Genomic DNA, 20,658 nt, shown 5'->3' on the forward strand with positions numbered 1-20,658 from the left:
TAAAACACTTTTCAGTTGCAAATGTACACCAAGATATCCTTTTATTTACCTAAAACTCACACATAGCGTAACTATTTTAGGCCTGGGACGCAGTGTTTACCATGCGCGACCACCACAGGCGGATGGACAGATGGAAAAAAAAAAAAAAAAAGAGGAGTTTATAGACCGTTTCACTTGGCACCACCGAGCACTATTTACTCTGTTTTTTTCCATCTGTCAATCCGGCTGTGGTGTATGCATATGGTAACACTGCGTCCCGGGCTTTAGATAGTTACATTCAGCTTACATTCAACAATAATAATATCCTATTTCGTATATTAATGGTGTAATTACATACAGTAATTTATTAAAATACTTTTCAGTTGCAAATGTACACCCAGATATCCTTTTATTTACCTAAAACTACACAAAGCATAACTATTTAAAGCCCGGGACGCAGTGTTACCATACGCAAAACACCACAAGGCGGATATGGACAGATGGAAAAAAAAAAAGAAAAAAAAACAGGGGAGTTTATAGCTCTATCAAGACCTTTTTTTTTTATGTACTGCATTTGATTGTTTTCATATTTTACCATTACGTTCAATTTATTGTGAAATAACATTTTATTTTTTATGTGAATTGGTACTGCGTTTTACTTAGATATATAGTACAGATTTTACTGCTTCTCTCCTCAACAATACCACGACGCACGATAACTTCAAATCATTCATTCATTATTCCTAAAAAAATATAAATGCCTACCTCCCTTACCTCAAGTTAGCTGTGTATCACCGCAATGACGAATGATTTTGTTAATCATTTGTGCTAAATTTTTACTGTGAAAAGCGTTCTTCTTTTATTTACTATTTTGTTAATAAATTGTTCAACTAGACTATACTCTGTTTTTTCCATCTGTCCATCCGGCTGTGGTGTATGCATATGGTAACACTGCGTCCCCGGGCTTCTTTAGATAGTTACATTCAGCTTACATTCAACAGTAATGATAATATCCTATTTTGAATATTAACGGTGTAATTAGCATACAGTAATTTATTACAATATTTTCAGTTGCAAATGTACACCCAGACATCCTTTTATTTACCTAAAACTTACACATAGCGTAACTATTTAAAGCCCGGGACGCAGTGTTACCATACGCAAACACCACAGGCGGATGGACAGATGGAAAAAAAAGAGTATAGACCGTCTCACTGGACACTGGTTCAATTGACTTTTTTTGTATTGCATTTGATTGTTTTCATACTTTATCATTACGTTAAATTTAGAGAAATTCCTTTTTTATGTGAATTGTTATTGATTTTACATACATAGTAATATTTTAACTCTCTTCAGCTTGGCGCGATGTCACCACGGTTGTAGGATTTTATACCTCTATACTAAATGTTATATTGAAAGCTAAATTTTATATTAAATGCTTTATACTCTAATGTATTTTGTCGAATATTGTTTTCTTTAAACTATATAAATAAATGAAAAAATAAATTCCTAATACAGTTAACTTGTAAGACCCAGTAGGTCATCGTATACAATTATAAAAAAACCTTAGATAATCAGTCCGTTCGTAGTACGAGCATTTGTTCGAAAAACGGAAATTTCGACATATGAAACAATCGACAAATGAAGTACCACTGTACTTCCTAGCCCGTGAGAGGCGGGAGTACTAAGTAAAGCTGGTATCACACTAGTCATTTCTTGTTCGCGGTTTTGGCCAGCATCCAGCCAATGCTTGTGAGCAAAAGTGCTGTATCGTCACACTAGGACCTTGTGGTTTCGAGAAGCAGTAGGAAAAAGTAAACAAAACTGATCAGCTGATATCATCATGGCGCCCAGAAATTGTCGGACTGTTGCAAGATGTGCTGCAGTGATGTGTTTTCTCGGAATCTTATGTGAATGCAAGAGTAACAAAAAACCTTTGTGGGTTGAGAGTGGCTCAGGAGAAGAGAAGCCAAAGGTCTGAGAGTATGTCATATCAGCAGCAGCCATCTTGTTTGTTTACAACATGCGGTCGCTCTCGGTTCATGCTGGCTGCTTCCCGTCCAGTTGGAAAGCAAAAATCTCGAGCTAAAAGCTCCCGGTTTAACATTTTCGCCACCAACGGCTCACTGCTAGAGAAAAAAAAGGCTTAGTGTGAGGCCACCTTAATTTGCCGGAGCCTCTAGAGTGAAGCAAACCGTCCCGGTCCGAAACAGAGGCGTTAAGCCAGGGAAGCTGGAGAGAAGATTTGGGATCCTGCACTAGCTCCCATCAAAGCTTCCAAGCAAGGAGGAGGGAAGATGACTGAGCCTGAGACCTCCTTCCCAAATTGTTGAACCCATGAATGAGATCAACAACTTCTGAAAAGAAAGACAAAAACTCTTGCGTTTCTCCCTCCTCCTGCTCTGGCAACGGAGACCGACAATGAGGATGTGTAGGCTTCTCTAAGGTACCTTCTTCATTAAAATTGACGGTAGGAGCAGCCCGAAACACCAACTAACCTGTCTGGGCTGGGTCCATGCGTCAGCTCCCAAGACGAACCCACTATAACACTACAAACATCACTACATTCTCCTCCAACAGATGATTCATTAACATGTCCGTGAATGGTCACGGCGCGGCCGACGTTAACGAACTGTGAAGTTGGAGAGGAATCCCGAACACTCGAGATTGAAGGAGAATCCTCAAGAATCGAACTCTAAGCAGCATCAGTGCGAGGGGCAGGCAAACACTTCTGCTGCAGCAACTTCACGCTCACCACCTTCGACCTATTGACAGGCACCTTGAGATCCTTACGGCGACGAATAGGCCTTGGAGAAGTAGCACTTGCATCAAGTGCACGGACGGGGGAGGTTGCAACATACTCGAGAAGTGACGGATGGGGGAAGTTGCAACATGCCCATGATTCGATGCAGACGACAAAGCAGCTGCTGCAGAATACATAAAGGAAGATACACTACACTCTCAGGGGAGGTTGCAACACGCTCGCGATGTGCATGGACGAGGGAGGTTGCAACACTCGAGACGTGCACAGAAGGGGGAAGTTGCAACACGCCCATGTTTTGATGCAGAGGACGAAGCCACTAATACTCTCCAAAACACCAGCATTCTTGAGAACACATCCTCGTAGTTCCTCCCTCGTAGGCGAAGAAAGAGCAAAATCCTTAGCCTTTCAACGCTTGATACGCTGATGTGGCGCAGAGGGGGAACAGGGAAAAGATAGCACTGGTTTTCCGTAAGCGATTCACTTCCGACGGAGGCAAGGACGAAAGCAACGCGTTTCCTTCCAATGCTCCCAACCGACAGGGCAGCCAGCTTAACATCTAAAACAGAGTCCAACCTCTTAAGCACTGCCTGGCATATAACCTCAGGCTGATCTGCAAGAGAAGGCTCCGATGACATGGAAGGGAGAAGTAGCGACCGGGGCGGCAGAGATGATGTCATGACAGAGAGAGGCAGTTCTCAGATGATGACTGGTAGTGATGTCACAAGCAGTGATGACGTCATGGCCTCCCCTTGGTGAGAAGGGAATCAGACGCCACTGGCGAAGGATACACAATGATGGATACCGTGACGTCACAAATCTTCCCTCCAACTCGAAGTGGCAAGTCACTGGCGGAGCAATAAAAGATGGTTGACCTCGACTATCCATGAAAACGAGGCTGGGAGGAGGGGGGATGGCCTGGCCAGCCTGAGGAGGAGGGAGAAAGTGAGCCTCCAAAAGGCACGCAAGAAACCCCTACAGGACGGGATACCCCCTAGCCCGAGCATCTTCCAATCGCTGCCACCTTGGATGCCTCCGACCCTGGAAGAAATGAGAATGATGAAAAAATAAAGCCTCCCCCTTCCCGGGAATCAAATTAATTCCCAAAGAAGAAGGGGTGACATTACAAACATCAGCCTGTTGGCCCCCCGATACTTCCACCGACGAATCAAAGGCAGAAAAGGGAGGAGACACAGGAAGAAGTCTACTATGGGGGTTGAATACTGCAGAAGACGAAACATCAGGAAGGGGCGAGAAACCTTCCCATGAAGGAAGAGTCGAAACCCTCCAATGTTCTCTCTTGCCATAAAATGACTTCCACTGCTCTTAAGGCCATGCCCAGCATCTCGTGCAAGGATTCATAGAAAATTAGAACTGCACCTACTACACGACATTGGGGTCAGCCGCTGCCGAAGCCAAAGACGAGAACATGGAAAACCTGGAATTCCGGGGCACACACGTTGATGAGGCCGAGAAGGAGCAGAAGCAGCCATAATACCTGCCAAACACACACACACTAAACGAAAGCGAAACGGGCAATGAACCGGGTAAAGGCCAGGCGGTCAAAGAAAGACTGGTGTTGCGGCGTGGTGCTTGACCGCTCCTCACCTGAGAGATGCATGCATTGCCAGATATCACAAGATTCCTTCTTTTTTTTTTAACCGGATCCAGCTAGGCGCTAGAAATGATTCCTATGTTAAGACAAAGGTTTGGTTTCTTCGCGTATGAAACAACTGTAGTATTGCCTAAAGTGTACTGTGTGACACACAGCATGCAATATCCCCTACATGGACCTTTCAGTTTTATAAGTGATTGTAAAACAGTGATTACTTTGTTATATTGCAGTTTGCATCTGGATAGTCATAAAGCATTCCAAGAATACAATTTTAATGTAACTAATACATTCCTTTATAATAATAATAAATATAAAAATAAAGGCTAGAAGTACATGATTGAATGCACTTAATGTAATATATAACCATCTATTTTCTTGATATAATATAAAAAGAATTCTAGTAGTACTGGTATATCATATGCCTAGGATTAAAATATGGGGTCAGTGGACTATCTGTATCACTTTATTCCCAAAGTGTGCAGAATTTTGGATTAAACCATGAGAAATATGGTAATAGACGTTAGGCAGTAAGGAACATGATATCTTAATTGTGATTTCAACAGACTTAAATTATAACATGTGCACAATTTGGTTATAACATGTGCACAATTTGGTATCTCATTGCTGAATTCCTTTCTTGGCATGAGCACTTGAATTTTGGCTCATGTCAGACATCCATCCATCCATGTAATTATTTTTTCTGTACACAGCTGAGCTGATTAAACACTAGCTAAATAACCAAATCAACTCGTATATTTTGGGGGTTAATTAATTCCCTTGACACAACACAAGTTGTCAAGATTTTATAAATATGAAAAAAATATGCTCTTTGATTGGATCATTACATAAAAATTAAGTTTATCATAATTTTTCTAGTGAACAGTGATAAACAGCAGTAACATTGTCAAAAAAAAGAGAGGGTTGTGTGCCACCGGCCGCACTATCTTCTTTGTCTGCTGTAGAAAGTTATGGATCCGAGTTTAGGAAAGGTAAGATTGGCAAAATTCAGTAGCAATTTATTTTGCAAACCCTTAGATTTCTGGATTTTCTACAAAATTACTTCTATAGAATGAATGAATCCATGGTAACAAGGGGCCTTGAATGTTAACTGAAACACTTAAAACTTAAATATTGCCAATTTGCATCTTTACATTCTGATACATGTTATGACAAAAATGTTTTATACTGAAAGTCTGCAGTTAGAAACTAGGAAAAATATCAAAACATCTGAAATTATCTGGCACTACTACATCACTACCAACACCACCTAAAGGGTACTCTGAAAAATAGTGTGCTAGAGATTATGAAAAAAATTTTCAAGTTGGGATTTTTAATATGTCAAATGGGCAAGAAGTTAGAGGCACATTAATAGTAAATGTCACTTACTAGTCTCCATAAAAAGAACTACAAAATGACAAATATGTTTATAATGAAAAGGTAAACTAAAGTGAAGCAATCCAATAATTAGTACCCTGTTTATGGACAATTTCTATATGTACTGTACTTAAATTTTAAACTAATACTAGATATACTGGCAACTACTGACACTTTTCATATTTCTAATAAATTATGTACAATCACCATTAAAATTTAGCAATTTTTGTTCATACATTAAAAAAAAATAGAGCAACAACAATGTGATTACAAAATTCTTGACAGGACCTTGCTGCTGATTTCAAAATAGCATTCGCTAAAAAGTTTGTGCTGATTGTGGGAATTATGTAATGGCAAAATGTTTGAAATTCCACGACAAGGCCCTAAGTATTGACTTAGTTTATCCATGCTGTTTCATGCATCATTGTGTCATTACACAAAAACCAGATTTTTCACATTAATGCACCTTTAACTTTAATATCATAATGCCCTCCTCAAGATGTAGCAATTTCTGAGGGTGCAATACCCATCAAAATTACCTAGGAACTTATTTTTCAATCTGACACCATTGTTACTGCACTTTCTCCATGAATGCTCATTTAGCTTGAGGGTATTTCAGTACAGTACAGTATAACAGTTATCCAATGCAACTTTTTATTTTCTCACAGCATAAAATAACAGGAAATAAATCCAATGACTAAATTTCCTAACTTTGAAATACCATATAATTTGATAGAATATTCAACAAATCCCTATGCTAAATCGGCCAGAATCCTGTAGTAGACACCAAAATATACACTTTTCAAATGTTAATCTATGTAAAGTAAAAAAAAAGTTTTAAATATTTATACATTTTAGCAGTCACATGAGCACTAGGCCAGACATGTTACCAGACCCAGCACATCTGCCATCCCTTTATTCTGTACGTACTGTATACAGAATGTGCATTAGCCTTTTCTCAAATTAAAACGAAGGAATATAAAGATAAAATTGCAATTGTAGTTCAGTCCTGTTTTTGTTTGCAAATTATCAAAATTGGGAAGCTATCTACCCTGTTATAGTCAAGACTTCAATGTTTGTTTCCCCTTACTTCATTACCAATTTACAACAATATTTAAACCTACTTTTAAAAAGAAACAACTATCCATAATGACATCCACATTACTGGCAATCTCAATTTTTTAGTTCTTACCTATCAAGGGAATAATTTTGATTATTTCCCTTCTGGGAAGTGGTGATTTTTCTTTCTTAAAATCTTCTGCTGAAAACCATAAAGGACAGCCAACAGCCTACATACCCAAGAGGGCTCCAAAGGGAAATAATCTCTTTTTACCCACATGTAACATGTATTCCTTCAAACTGGGCAAAATGCAGTAATTTTGGATTACCTATCATAAATAAAAATGCAATTTGCTCACAAATATGAATCACACTAAATTCCTATTCATTTTAACATGATGTCTGCATAATTTATGAAATAGGGATATTACAGATTCTACACAGTAAACTACCAAAGGAACTTGAACTGGTGACAATGTACATAGTTCAAAGAAACTAATAGGAGGCCATCTACCAACAGGAGGCCATCTACCAAAGATAAATGAAGAATCTACATATCAAAGCCTGAAACTCAAGACATCATTAACGCCAGTCCATGCCACACCATTACCTTCCTTTTTCACTACCTGCACAATCTGAAACTTTATCCAAGTCATTTTCACCTCATCTCTAATGATTGTTACAAAATTTGCAAACACAAATATTTATGGGAATCAGTACTTTCCTATGTTATTTTTCACTCCTAAATCCTGATAAAGTGTTGTTTCAATCAATAACCACGTGTTTGTCTTTTGCATTGATAAACTAGTGTATTTTTAGTACAGATATGGAGCCTCTAGATTGAAAGAATTTGCAGGAGCATCCTCATAGGCATCAATGAAAGGTGACATCCTGGTCTAAAGAAGCACATTCTTTTTCTGGTATTGGAGGCCCTTACCATGGCTTATGCATCACAAAAATTCTAGTCTCTGCCTACCAGTATACAATGATTTATACTGATTATTACTTGTCTTTGTGAACCATAAATTTCGTGTTTCACTTTTATTAACATCATTACGTATTAATATCCTACAGCTAACCAGATTGTATCATATTTGCATCATATTATATAAAGCATACTTCTCTGCTTCTACACTACTCCAAGTTTGCCAGTCATCTAATATGAATTGGCTTGCAATTTCACTCTCACATTAAAAAATACCTACTGACACACTTAAACTAATCTTTTTAAATGGTTTAGTACATTCACAGTACCTTTCTTTTAAGTACTTTCACTCTCATGATTTCCATTACTGCAATGCTCTGCAACTCCATTTTTAATACAGCCACAAGTCTGAGACAATGTTTAAACCTTTACAAAATGTAGTATCATAAAAAGAAATATCGTTTTCATAACTTTTTAAAAGAACAATAATGTTTCTGAAATATCAATAGTAATTTCATTAGTTTAAATAAACTAAACATTTTAATTAAAGATCACAATTATTATCTGAAAACTGCACATATAATTAAATGCAGTTACCTCTTGTGCCATTAATACTCTAATAGTATCTACATTTTCTTATTAAAAATGCAGTTCATAATACATGGAAAAATAAGATGGCCAGTCTGAAACTTGACAAACTGTACATGAGCATTTTTACGAGCTTAAAAAACATAATCATCATTATAAATTATTTCTAAGACAACTCACATTTCTTTATCATCATACACCTCACCTGAAGAATTTATTAAATGAGAGGAAAAACTGAAGCATGATCAAGTTGAAGTGGGATAACTTATGGGTTACAATGGTGACAACTAAAGGGTAAAAACCATAATGTAGCTGGGGTGCCAATGATGCAAAAAACATTTACTACTATCTGTAGTGCATAATCATCAAGGGGGTCACAAGCTGCACTATGTATAGCTACATTTTTAGCACACAACTTTCTGAAATGTAATCAAACCTGTCATAATTTTACTACTTTATTATGGAAAATAATCTTCCTGTATATGACATAATATTCTCCCCCCTCCATATTTTTCCCCACTAAAATGAACCATTAGAAAATTTCCATGACCACAAACCTGTTCAAATAAGTAAATCTTCAAAATTACAACATCTACATTGGCATGTACCTGAGTTGTGTTATGCACCTGCTAATACCTGGCAGGAGAGTAAAGTTAACTGAATGGCATCAGAAGGTTGTACAGTAATCTGAACAATATTCTTATATAAATATACAGCTTTGCTCTACAATAACAGCTAAACGCATTCAAATTTCATTCAAGTGCCTCCACATAATTTAAGTTCATAAAAATTGTGAAATGCCAACTTCAAGACTGGCTCCTTTAGAAAGTTTTGTAAGTGCTGTAAAAGTAAATACTTATGTGAAACTGACATCCAACACTACAAGCACCACATAATACTGAAAGCAAAAAGCTCTGTACCATGCTGATATAAACCCTCTTCCTTGGAATTTGGTTGATTCAAATCATGTCTAACCCATTCTCTCTAGTCTATAGAGAAAACATGCTTCAACTCCTTTAACATCCAAGATCACTTCCAATACAAAAAGGCATTAAGTCTGTTGCTGTTTACTTTTATTTGTCATATCCTCACCCACACAAAACTACAGATGATCAACTAACAGCACAAACTTGTCCACTCTGCCACCATAGGTGTCCTCTTCAACTAACCCAAGTAGCTTTTAGCACCATCAAATCCTATTTCCAAAAAAAGTGCTTTGTCTATTGGGCCGATTCACATAACCAACAAGATACCCTATCTCATCAATTGAGATGAACCTAATTAAACCCAAACTTGTGGACATATTTACTCAGGGTTATCAATGAAGCAATTAAAATAACATTCTAGAATAAATCATAGAAGCAAGAATCATGTACCAGATGGGTACTTTATGAATTTGACAATATTCCTCTTATTTCCTTTTAAGCCATAAATACTTTCACACAATACCAACACTTCAGATAACATGGCACAATTATCACCAAGACTTAAGGGATATCATCTTAATGTAGTGTTAAGGCAATCAGGGAACAGATAAAAATTCCAAAATGTTCCTGTCCGTGTGTGTGTGTGTGTGTGTGTGTGTGTGTGTGTGTGTGTGTGTTGCGCGCGCTGCTCGCGCGCGCAGTGTGGACAACGGGTAATAATCTTCAATATTTTCATTAGTTTTAACACAGTACATTATGAGGCAACATTCTGTCAAAAGCTACTGAAAAACTAAAACCAAAGGTAAGAAACTGAATAATGATTCTGTACAGTATACCTGTTAACCAAGGAGTTTTCATCAAATAATAATTAAAAGACATAAACAATTCACAATCATTACAAGTGATAAAGCCTTATATAAAAAATGGAAAACCAATAACAAAACACTGCAGAGTTAAGTTCACTTAACGATTAGGCACTTAAGTGACTTCCACTTCCCCACAATCAAGGACTTTAATTTTTTCCCCCAAAAAAAAAAAATTAAGTATTTAAAGAATTGCTCTTGCTACATTTAGGTACATTTTTGAACAATAAATGATCTTGTAGTACTGCCTTAAACTCTACAGGACAAAACAAAATATATTATGTAAAATAAATTCTCAAAGGTCCACATATTTGTTTAAAACGCACCAATTATGTTAGGATTTGTGAAATGAAAATGTATTACCACACCAGACATATACAATTCACAAAGAGTAAAATAAATATTGACTAATATTTGTGGCTGAAGTTACAACATACGATATATAAATAGTACTGCAAACATGGGGATACATGATAGATGAATGTGAAAAGAATCCTATAGCTATTCTATCAAAAATACTATATAGTATTTCTGTATAAATTTGTATAGGACCAATAATTTTAATTTTAATATTTTATTCTACATTTTACTAATTGTGATCAACTATTCTCTTGAAACTGACAAACAAAACAGATAGCAATGATGAGCACTTGGAAAAATTTCATGCTCAGCTATGCTGGAATGTTTATGAAAAATTTCATGCTCAGCTATGCTGGAATGTTTATGAACTTAAAAAAAATTCTAAGCTCGTGAAGGACTATACGTCTTAGGATGATCTGTAATAAGCTTTTAAATAAAAAAAAAAAATTATATTCGTAAACCCTAAGGTAAAAGAATCTACAGTGTGGTATAAATAATATAGAAGAACATGAGATCAATCATGCCCCAACTGAATACTGTTATCTATAGTGTGATGTCACAGTTAATAACAATGGATTATTTTTCTAGTTGGCACAGAGCAACAATATTTGAATACAGATTCCCTGCAACAATATTGGAATGCAGATTACATCTGATGATTAAAATGCCCTAAAGACAAAATAGATCTTTTAATACGAACTTGTTTAACCAAATGCAGGAAAACAAAAAGTTGTGAAACAAGATATGCCCTACCTATAGTGAAATCAGACTTCTGCATAACTGATCTTAAGAAGTACTGCAACAATAACAGTAAGGCCTGATAAAAAGGTTCACAGGATTACAAGGATTTCAAGCCTATAAACCCTGTTTTGATTAGCACACGACAAAAATCGCAATACTTTCCACCATTATATTTTACAAATAAAGTTACAATTACTCTATGAATGGATAAGTTTACCTAAGCAGCGCTTTCAACTGAAACTGCAATGTCTACAAAATACTCTGTTGCATAAAAAATTATATAAAAGTAGAAAATAGCATATATTGCTTTTAGAAAATATAAAATGGTAATTTTCACTGGGCTCTCTGGTTTACGTCGGACTCTGTACGGCAACTTATGTACGCGCCTTCAATCCTTAGCATCCCCAATGCCATCTGCATATATGCCAAACATTGCTTCAGCTTCTGGAAGATTTGGAGAGTCATATATCTTACATATTCTTGTTTCACCTCTGCCTTTACGAAGGTACAGTCTGTAGGAATTTAAATAAAAATTATTATGTAACAAATCTAAATGAATACCTTGCAGTGGGCACAATGCTTTTCATTCCATTTTCATTAAATATTTGTAAAAAATACAATTATTATTTAGTACAATGCATAACCCACCTATTTTCTTGGATACTGGAAAAGCATACTTACAAATCATGTGTGTAAAATTAATGTCATTTACCTACCTGGTTGTGGATGAATGAGCCATAATGTTGCCTCCGACTGGTTTTTTTTTTTGTTTTTTGGGATCGGCCGTAAACATGGCTGCTCCATCTACCTGTGCCACCACTTGATTTGTTATCACAACAGCTACTCCATACTGCATTAAAAAAGATATGTTATACAACACTATGGATGAATTACAAATGTAACTTAATGCAATGTCTGCTCATATTCAGTGCTGAGAGGTAAATACGGTGACAGAATCAGGATATAGCACAAACCTCATCTGCCAATCTCAACAGCATCCTCAGAAATCTTGCTAAGTGCATCTGTCTCGCTGACAGTTCTCCTCTGCCAGCATAGTCTGTTCGATACAGTGCCATAGCACTATCAACAATACACAGTGCATATCTAGTTGAAAGGAAATAATTTTAGTACTTGAGTCTTATCCAAAAGCTAAGCTAATTAAACATAAAACTATAAAAACCTAGAGTTAAGAAAATTTGCACTAATATCTGATTTGCAATTTAGTCTGTGTATATGTCTTGAAAACAACAACAACAAAAGAAATTTAATTCTGAGCTTATCCTGCTTCCACTTTCTCAGATTGAGCAATCTCATATGTCCTGACCTCTGAACTTAACAAACTTGTCAAAAAAGAGTGCAACATTTCCTGTTCAACCACCTAAGATATAAAAAACCTGAGCTTTTCCATGATAAAAGTATATCACATAAATTTGCTTATAAAAACAAGTGGATACCATATCACAAAATAAAAAATCACTCAATAACATTAACTTTTATCTGATGAATCATCTCTGATCCTTATTAACCTAAATATTCAGCAACCCCTTTAACAGATAATGCACAAAATGGTATAACACATTAGCTAAATAGTGGATGCATATGGCAATACGTACACTAAATTAATTTAGTTTCCAAAAGCAGTTATGAAACTTCCCAAAGCTAATGGCAGCATTTATGCAATCAAGACATCAAGTAAACAAAACTTACCTAGATTCAGCCATCATTGCTGCACATGTATCAACAATTTTGTCTGATGCTCTGTGTTGTAAGCTCTGGCACAAGCTACATTATCAAGTACTTGGGCCCCATCAAGGTTGTATTTTTCAGCAACCGCAAGAAGACGCTCTGGTCGAAAAGTTCCTTCAGTATCAATGTATACGCACTTACCTTCACCACCACCCATTTCCAGGGGAAGCTATATGGATGGGAAAAAATAAAGCCTATGAGTATGTATGCTGATAAATATTCAAGAATTACTTTCCAAAATCATGAAAATTCATTGATTAGACTTGCTATAAAGTTAAAGCACAATTCTGTTTTACAGTTCAATGCATTGTCAAACACACAGTGATAGACAGACAATCTGAACAATAGGTTAGGAAGAAAATATAAACCAACTTTAAACAGTGACCTAGAACAGAATCAAAAGAACTGGAAACAGCATACCTTCATTCCTTAGAACTACTGTAAACTGGTTTTCAACAAGAACCTTAAAGTACTGAATCAAAGATAAGCAAACTAACATACCTGGCAAGTTACAGCTAGAGTGTGACATAACTGTGTTTTCCCAGTACGGAATTCACCAAAGATTTCAGTGATGGAACCAGTTTCAATTCCACCTCCCAATAACTTATCAAGTTCTTTTGATCCTGTTAGTTAGCTGTCCAAATGGATTAAATGCTGATATAAGTATACTTGTGATCAAATTATTGTTACAATTAGTTTCACAAAGCATCACAAAAAAGCTAAGCTAATTATACAAGCAAAGTGAAGTCTTACTAGAAATAAGCTTTATTCTGGCAGTCTCAGTCCTAATATACTATTCAAATGATAATAGTACATATCTCCAAAAGTATTGAAGATAAAAGAAAAATCTTTTTGGCAGACAAAACCTTAAATCTTTAAAATTCACCCCATGTAAGATTTATTCTTAATTTTAATGTTACAATACCATAAATTCACATTTAAATTACATTTTTATTGCATTAGTCCCTAATGCTATTTCAAATGCTAATATATCCAAAAGTATTGAAGATAAAAGAAAATTCTTTCGGCAGATGAAACTACATCTTTAAATTTCATCCCATACAAGGCTTATGTGCAAAATATCATACATTTACATTCAAATGATTTTTTAATTACTGTCTTAGACTCTAACGCTATTTAAATGCTAATATCGCCTAAAGTATTGAAGTTGAAAAAAATTCTTTCAGCATATGAAACCTTACATCTTTAAATTTCATCCCATATAAGATTTATTTTAAAATATCAAAAAGTCACATTTAAATAATGTTTTAATTACATACTATTCCATTTTAATTTTTGCCACAGCCCAAGGCTAACGCTATTCAATTGCTAATATCTCCAAAAATATTGAGGATAACGGAAAAATTCTTTCAGCAGTTAAAATCTTACATCTTTAAATTTCATCCCAATAAGATTTATTTTGAAAATATCAGTCTTACTGTAAATGGCCTCATTTCTGACGGCCCGGCACAGCCTGGTCCTAACACCATTCAAAAGTATCGAAGGTAAAAGAAAATTTCTTTCAGCAGATAAAACCCTACTTACTTCTTTCAATTTTATTCCATATAAGATTTATTTAAGACTATCTGAAATGCAATTAACAATAATAATTATGTAGCAGAGAGCTCAGAGATACCTAGTTAACCCTTTGATGGTTTAACTTGAAGCTTCGCGAGTAATCGCCTTTAGGGCATCCTACTAGTACATATTACTTTACTCATTACTAATAGGTGCATCAACAACAGTTTATATACAGTACTTAATTCCTATAATCCCTCACTAACTCTTGAAAAAAAATTATATCCCCTTACAATAGGAATATAAAAGTGCTCAAAACTACAAAAGGTTCCATTACAGTGACCAACCTACATGATTCAGTTGTGATCTACTATACTAGTGCAATTCTTATAGCAAGGCTTAGAACTCCACATGAATTTGAAGGGGCCTGTGAAGCTGAAGCTAAATTCAACATTTCACTCACAATGAGTATACATTTTTATAAAAAACACCATAATGGCAAGAACATGCATGGAAAGTTACCACAAAACTGAGGCAAATGAGAGCAAAATTGAATATGTACATATAATCTATGGACAAAGATTTTGAGCAATTGAATTAACCAATGGTAGATTTTGGCAACTGAATATACCAAGGATAAAGCTTTGAGCAACTGAATATAACCAATGGATAAGATTTTTGAGCAACTCCTGAATATAACCAATGGATAATAAATTGATGAGTTTTTGAGCAACTGAACATAACCAAATGGATAAAGATTTTGAGCAAACTTTGACAAATCTGACCAACCTGAACTAGATCTGATCTTTTCTGGTGAAATTCACTTGCAGTGGTGAAGCCCATTGGGACCAACTTGCAAGCTTCTCCTGCTATTTTGTCTGCTTTAGCTTCACTAATACCTTTAATATTGAGTAAAGCCTTCTTGGGGGCAAAGGCTACAGACTCAACTGTGTAATAACCAGCCTCTTCCAGTTTCTTGACATCAGCTGCAGATATGCCATTTTGCTGTAAGAAATGTAAAACACTAATCAGAAATCAGTAGTAAATAATAAAGTTACAACTATAGTACTTGAATTTAAAATCTCATAGAAATTAAAATAAAATACGATATAATTACCATACGTATTGTAAAACTGGTAGTATGACGTAATTAGGTAAAAGTAAGGTTTAATGGAATTTAACCTGTTAAAAAAGAAAACATTCTTATTCGTATCTTCATACTGCACCAAGTGCAATAAATAATAATACAGTACGTACTAAGGTTAGTGTTTGGTTCCTGTCTTTTCTTAAGATCTGCAGATGTTTCAAACTGAAGTAGTGTAGCCATACATACCCTAATACGTATTAGCTTCAAGCATTGTGCGAGCAATGCAATTCTAGAGCAGAGTAAGGGGTAACTACAATAACTTAAGGTGGAGGACAAAAGTTTCTTACAGAAAACTGGCCCTTCTACTATCAGAATAAACCTACCTTTGGTTGTTATAACAGAAAAATTTTTACTTTCACATAATAAAATCTTAACTAATCAATCAACAGATAATAATCAAGAGTAAATAAATGGATCCCAGTGCTGTAACTCTTACCTCTAAAATCCTTATCAACAATGGACCACCAACACCATCCATGCTCTCATCCGTTGCAGATGTACTTGCTTGCTCTTCCATCATCGACATGATTTCAAATGTCCTGGAAGTTTAAGAAAATAATATAGGTATTTCACAGTATACTTTTAAAACCAAGTTAATATGCCATACCAGTTTGGAATGACAAAGGTATGGAAAAATAAACAATATAATAGTTTCATTAACATATACAATACTTACAGCACAACTCCTTAGCCCATAAATTTTACTTTTTGATTATGAGAACTTTTGTTAAGCCAAAAATGGTCATGGCTCAAATAACTTCATATCCTCTCCAATGGAGTCAAAATTATGAAAGTGTCCAACTGCAAAACATTGTTCAAGGATGTGAGGATATCTTTAAAATCAAAACAGTTGTTTTATCAAACTCTTAAATTTTTAATCAAAGGCTTACGACAGGTTGTGGCTTCCAAAAATCACAATTTTTAAAAAGTAAATTGAATTTTTCCTATCTACACAAACCTGAAGTCCTTTACATTAGGAACATGGTCATTAAATTGTTGAACAAGGTGGTTAGGCAGTAACTACCTGCCTGCCCAGATGTAAACATTCCACTTTGCCTTTTGGCCCAAGTTTTATATTAAGGGGTGACATGAGGTGGGCATTACTATTAAAGACCTCAGGTTTGTGTACTTAGGAAAAATACAGTTTACTTTAAAAAAACTGTGATTTGTTCCTCACAATATACAAACCCTCAGTCCTTTACATTAAGAAGGCTCACTCATTGATGGGAGGAACCTGAGCGAGCTTCTAGAACTGACTGGAGTTCACCTAGGCAACTCCCCTTGGTCGTAAGAGCAAGGAGTGGTGTGCCTTTGACAACTTGATTCGAGTATAAGAGCTGCATGATCAAGAGTCAGACTTCTGGGCTTTTGAAATGAGTGAGGAACCATAACTCATCCGAAAAGGGGCTGGGAAGAATATCTAGAGTTGGAGGCTTTAATGCAAAGTTCTGGAAAGGGTTTGTATTACAGCCAGTCTCCTTCCTCCCCTTGCTAGAGAAAGGGGCAGGATTACTTCAATAATTCTGATAACAAAACATAACAGAAACTTGATGTCCAGGCTTAGCAAATCAAACACCCAACCAGCAAGTAAAAGCTCGAGTCTATCCACAAACTGAAGAAAGAGAAGTAGAAGGATGAGAAGTAGGAACGGGGAGAGACCAGTCACTCTTGCATCCTCACCTCTAGAAATGCACACTATAGGCCAGATGCCACTTATCCACCTGAGGGAGCCAGCTAAGCAAACACAACTTGTTGAGCATCCACCATCAGCTCAAGGAGAAAGGAGTTCCAAGGCCCACAGCTACCCGAAAGAAGAAAGAAATAAATGCGGTCCTAATGAGACCAGATCTATCTTCCAATCCGACATATTCTTTGGCATTTCATGAAAAAACCAAGCCACTGGCACTGCTTGCTCTCTGAGAGAGCGTACATTTGACATAGACTTCTGCAGGGATTTCATCACGATCTAGTAGGACTTGGAGGAAGGCATGTTGTTAGACACTTCTACATAGGGAGTCAGCAGTGGAGAAATGAATCGACATTCAGTGACAGGTGTCAATCCTTTATAGGTACACCAACACTCCAATAGGACAGTAATGATTGACCTGGATAACCAATACTACTACAAAGTCCAAAATGTAGGAGATCATGAAGGATTTGAACTCATCAAAAGATGCTGAATGATTGCTCATCTGAGACAGAATCAACGACATGTCCACCCGCCTTTTGAAGAGTGATTCTGTGAGAACGGCCATGTAAATCATCTATCTTTTTCACCAATGCCGAGAGAGATTGAGATGCGTTCTTGGAAAACAAGACTCCGCTGATGATTCTCACTAGGTATGTGCATGTTAGACGAGAGTCAAATGCCTTCCACAGACCGAGGGCCCTGTGATGGCAAGACAGAGAAGTTTCTCATCAGTAGTTGGACCTCAACTAAGAAGAAGCAATACTACTTTACTGACTGACTAAGGCAAATGCTGAATCAGAGAGAAACAAACTCTCACGATTCTGGTCATAGAAAAAGTCCCGGTGATGACACCAACCAGTGAACATGGCTCTAATCCCTAACATGTTATGGAGGACTGAAGAAGTATTTCTGCTATTTCATTGCTGCTCGGTGAGAAAGTCTGCTTGCAGTGAAGGCAGGAAGTCTTTAGTCGTGAAAACATAAGGATTGTACTGCCTGAAGAACAGCTTCTCGTGGGGAACAGGTAGTCTTCCGTTATTCATTTTCAATTCGGGGTGAATAAAGAATAATTGAACACCTTACAAATTAGAAAAATGATATTGTAATGATACAATTAAGTTTGTTCATACTTACCTGGCAGATATATATATAGCTGTATTTTTCCGAATCCGACAGAAAATTTAAACACTTACGACACACGCAGTGGGAGTCAGGTGGTTAGTACCCATTCCCGCCGCTGGGAGGCGGGTATCAGGAAATCATTCCCATTTTCTATTCATAATTTTTTATTCACTGTCTCTGAGGGAGGTGTGTGGGCTACTTGATTATATATATCTGCCAAGGTAAGTATGAACAAACTTAATTGTATCATTACAATATCATTTTGTTCATGAAACTTACCTGTCAAGATATATATATAGCTGAATCCCACTTTTGTTTTGGTGGGAGTAGACAGAATAGAAGATTTTAGGAAACTATATATGCAGATAATTGATATCTTGATTCCTTACCTGTTAGCATAGCTGACTTCGTGGTTACTGCCGCGTAAGTCTGCTTGTGCTACTAGAGTTGCCAGCGAGGTAGAGACCTATATAGCTGGTGCACTCCAGATGATCTGCAACAGGGGCGAGACCACGACGTGACTAGACCATTGACCATAACAAATGAGGGCAACGAAGTAAAAACCAAACCACTGGCGTAGCCTACCAAAAGTATCCCACATAGACTAAGCTAATGGAAGGGAGATCCGCCGCAGGCGGTCAACCCCACAACCATAACACAAGTTAAAAACTCCCTAAACCATTAAAGGATAGGATGAGCGCTACCTCCTGCCCCCAAAACAGTGTCTGCAGCGACGTATGGTCCGAGCGAGTAACAATTTTCGTATGTTGCTTTCACCTCCCGCAGGTAGTGTGAAGCGAACACCGAATTGCTTCGCCAATAAGTGGCGCCCAAAAATATCTTTGATTGCCATATTTTGTGAAAAGCCACCGAAGTAGCAATAGCCCTCAACTCGTGGGCTTTCACTTTCAGAAGCTCCATGTCACTTTCACTACACTTTTCATGGGCTTCCTTAACCAAGTACTTCTTAGAAGAACGCCAGTGCATTCTTCGACATCGGAAGATCTGGTTTTTTCACAGAGCACCACAAGTTCTCCGAAGAACCTCTGCATGCTCTGGTTCTCTGCAAATAAAAACTTGAGAGCCCTGACAGGACACAGGACTCTCTCAGCTTCAGGTCCCACTAGCTCCGACAACCCCTTGATCTCGAACGTCCTCGGCCAAGGGTTGGAAGGGTTCTCGTTCTTTGCTAAGAACGTAGGACTTAAGGAACAAACTACACTATGATCCTTGAACCCAATATGCTTGCTTATGACTTGAATTTTGCTAACCCTCTTCGCCGTCGCCAGAGCGGTTAGGAAAATGGTCTTCTTAGTAAGATTCCTAAGCGAGGCTAAATGGAGCGGTTCAATTGACTCGACATGAGAACTTCAGTACCACGTCTAAGTTCCACGATGGTACTTTAGGTTGGAGAACTTTCACAGTCTCAAATGATCTAATGAGATCATGAATGTCTCTATTATTCGCTAAGTCGAGTCCTCTATGTCCTGAAGACCACAGAAAGCACGCTTCTGTAGCCTTTAATCGTGGAACTGGCTAGTTTCGCTTCTTTCCTAAGGTGAAGAAGGAAATCTGCTATCTGGCTCACAGAGGTTGAGGTGGAGGAAATGCCCTTCCTTCTGCACCAACTTCTAAAAGACAGCCCACTTTGATTGGTAAACTGCGATTGAGGAGGGCCTCCTTGCGGTGGCAATCGCCGTTGCCACAGGTCTTGAAAAACCCCTCGCTCTGGCCAACTTCTTGATAGTCTGAACGCAGTCAGACTCAGAGCGGGGAGGTTTTTGTGGTACCTCTCGAAGTGGGGCTGTCTGAGTAGATCTTTCCTTAGGGGCAGAGTCCTCGGAAAGTCTACTAGAAGGACATCACCTCCGTGAACCAGTCGGCCGCTGGCCAGAAGGGGGGCGATGAGGATCATTCTCGCTCCTTCTGATGCAGCGAACTTCCTCATTACTTCCCGAGGATTTTGAATGGGGGAAAAGCGTAAATGTGTCTAGTCCCGACCAATTCCACAGTAGGGCGTCTACTGCCACTGCTCCCGGGTCCAGAACTGGGGAGCAATACAGCGGAAGTCTCTTCGTTCGGAAGTTGCGAAAACGTCCACATGAGGACGTCCCACAGCTTCCATAGCGCCTGGCATACTTCCTGATGAGGGTCCATTCCGTCGGCAGAAGCTGTCCTTGCCGACTGAGAAGGTCCGCTCGCACGTTTTTCCACGCCTGACACAAACCTTGTCAGAATCGTGAC

General features: G+C 37.5%; 1 protein-coding gene across 1 annotated transcript; it reads right to left on the minus strand.

Moving 5' to 3' along the window:
* Window positions 1-10,854: 10,854 nt before the first annotated feature.
* Window positions 10,855-16,168, minus strand: LOC135221745 (DNA repair protein RAD51 homolog 1-like). The gene is given in 8 exon segments (XM_064259550.1): window positions 10,855-11,703; window positions 11,908-12,041; window positions 12,166-12,295; window positions 12,899-12,926; window positions 12,929-13,106; window positions 13,439-13,560; window positions 15,241-15,460; window positions 16,039-16,168. Coding segments are annotated over 8 exon segments (1,026 nt in total). The 5' UTR covers window positions 16,129-16,168; the 3' UTR covers window positions 10,855-11,579.
* Window positions 16,169-20,658: the final 4,490 nt, after the last annotated feature.

This window comes from Macrobrachium nipponense, chromosome 3 (genome assembly GCF_015104395.2).
Source record: "Macrobrachium nipponense isolate FS-2020 chromosome 3, ASM1510439v2, whole genome shotgun sequence".
Classification (NCBI taxonomy): domain Eukaryota; kingdom Metazoa; phylum Arthropoda; class Malacostraca; order Decapoda; family Palaemonidae; genus Macrobrachium; species Macrobrachium nipponense.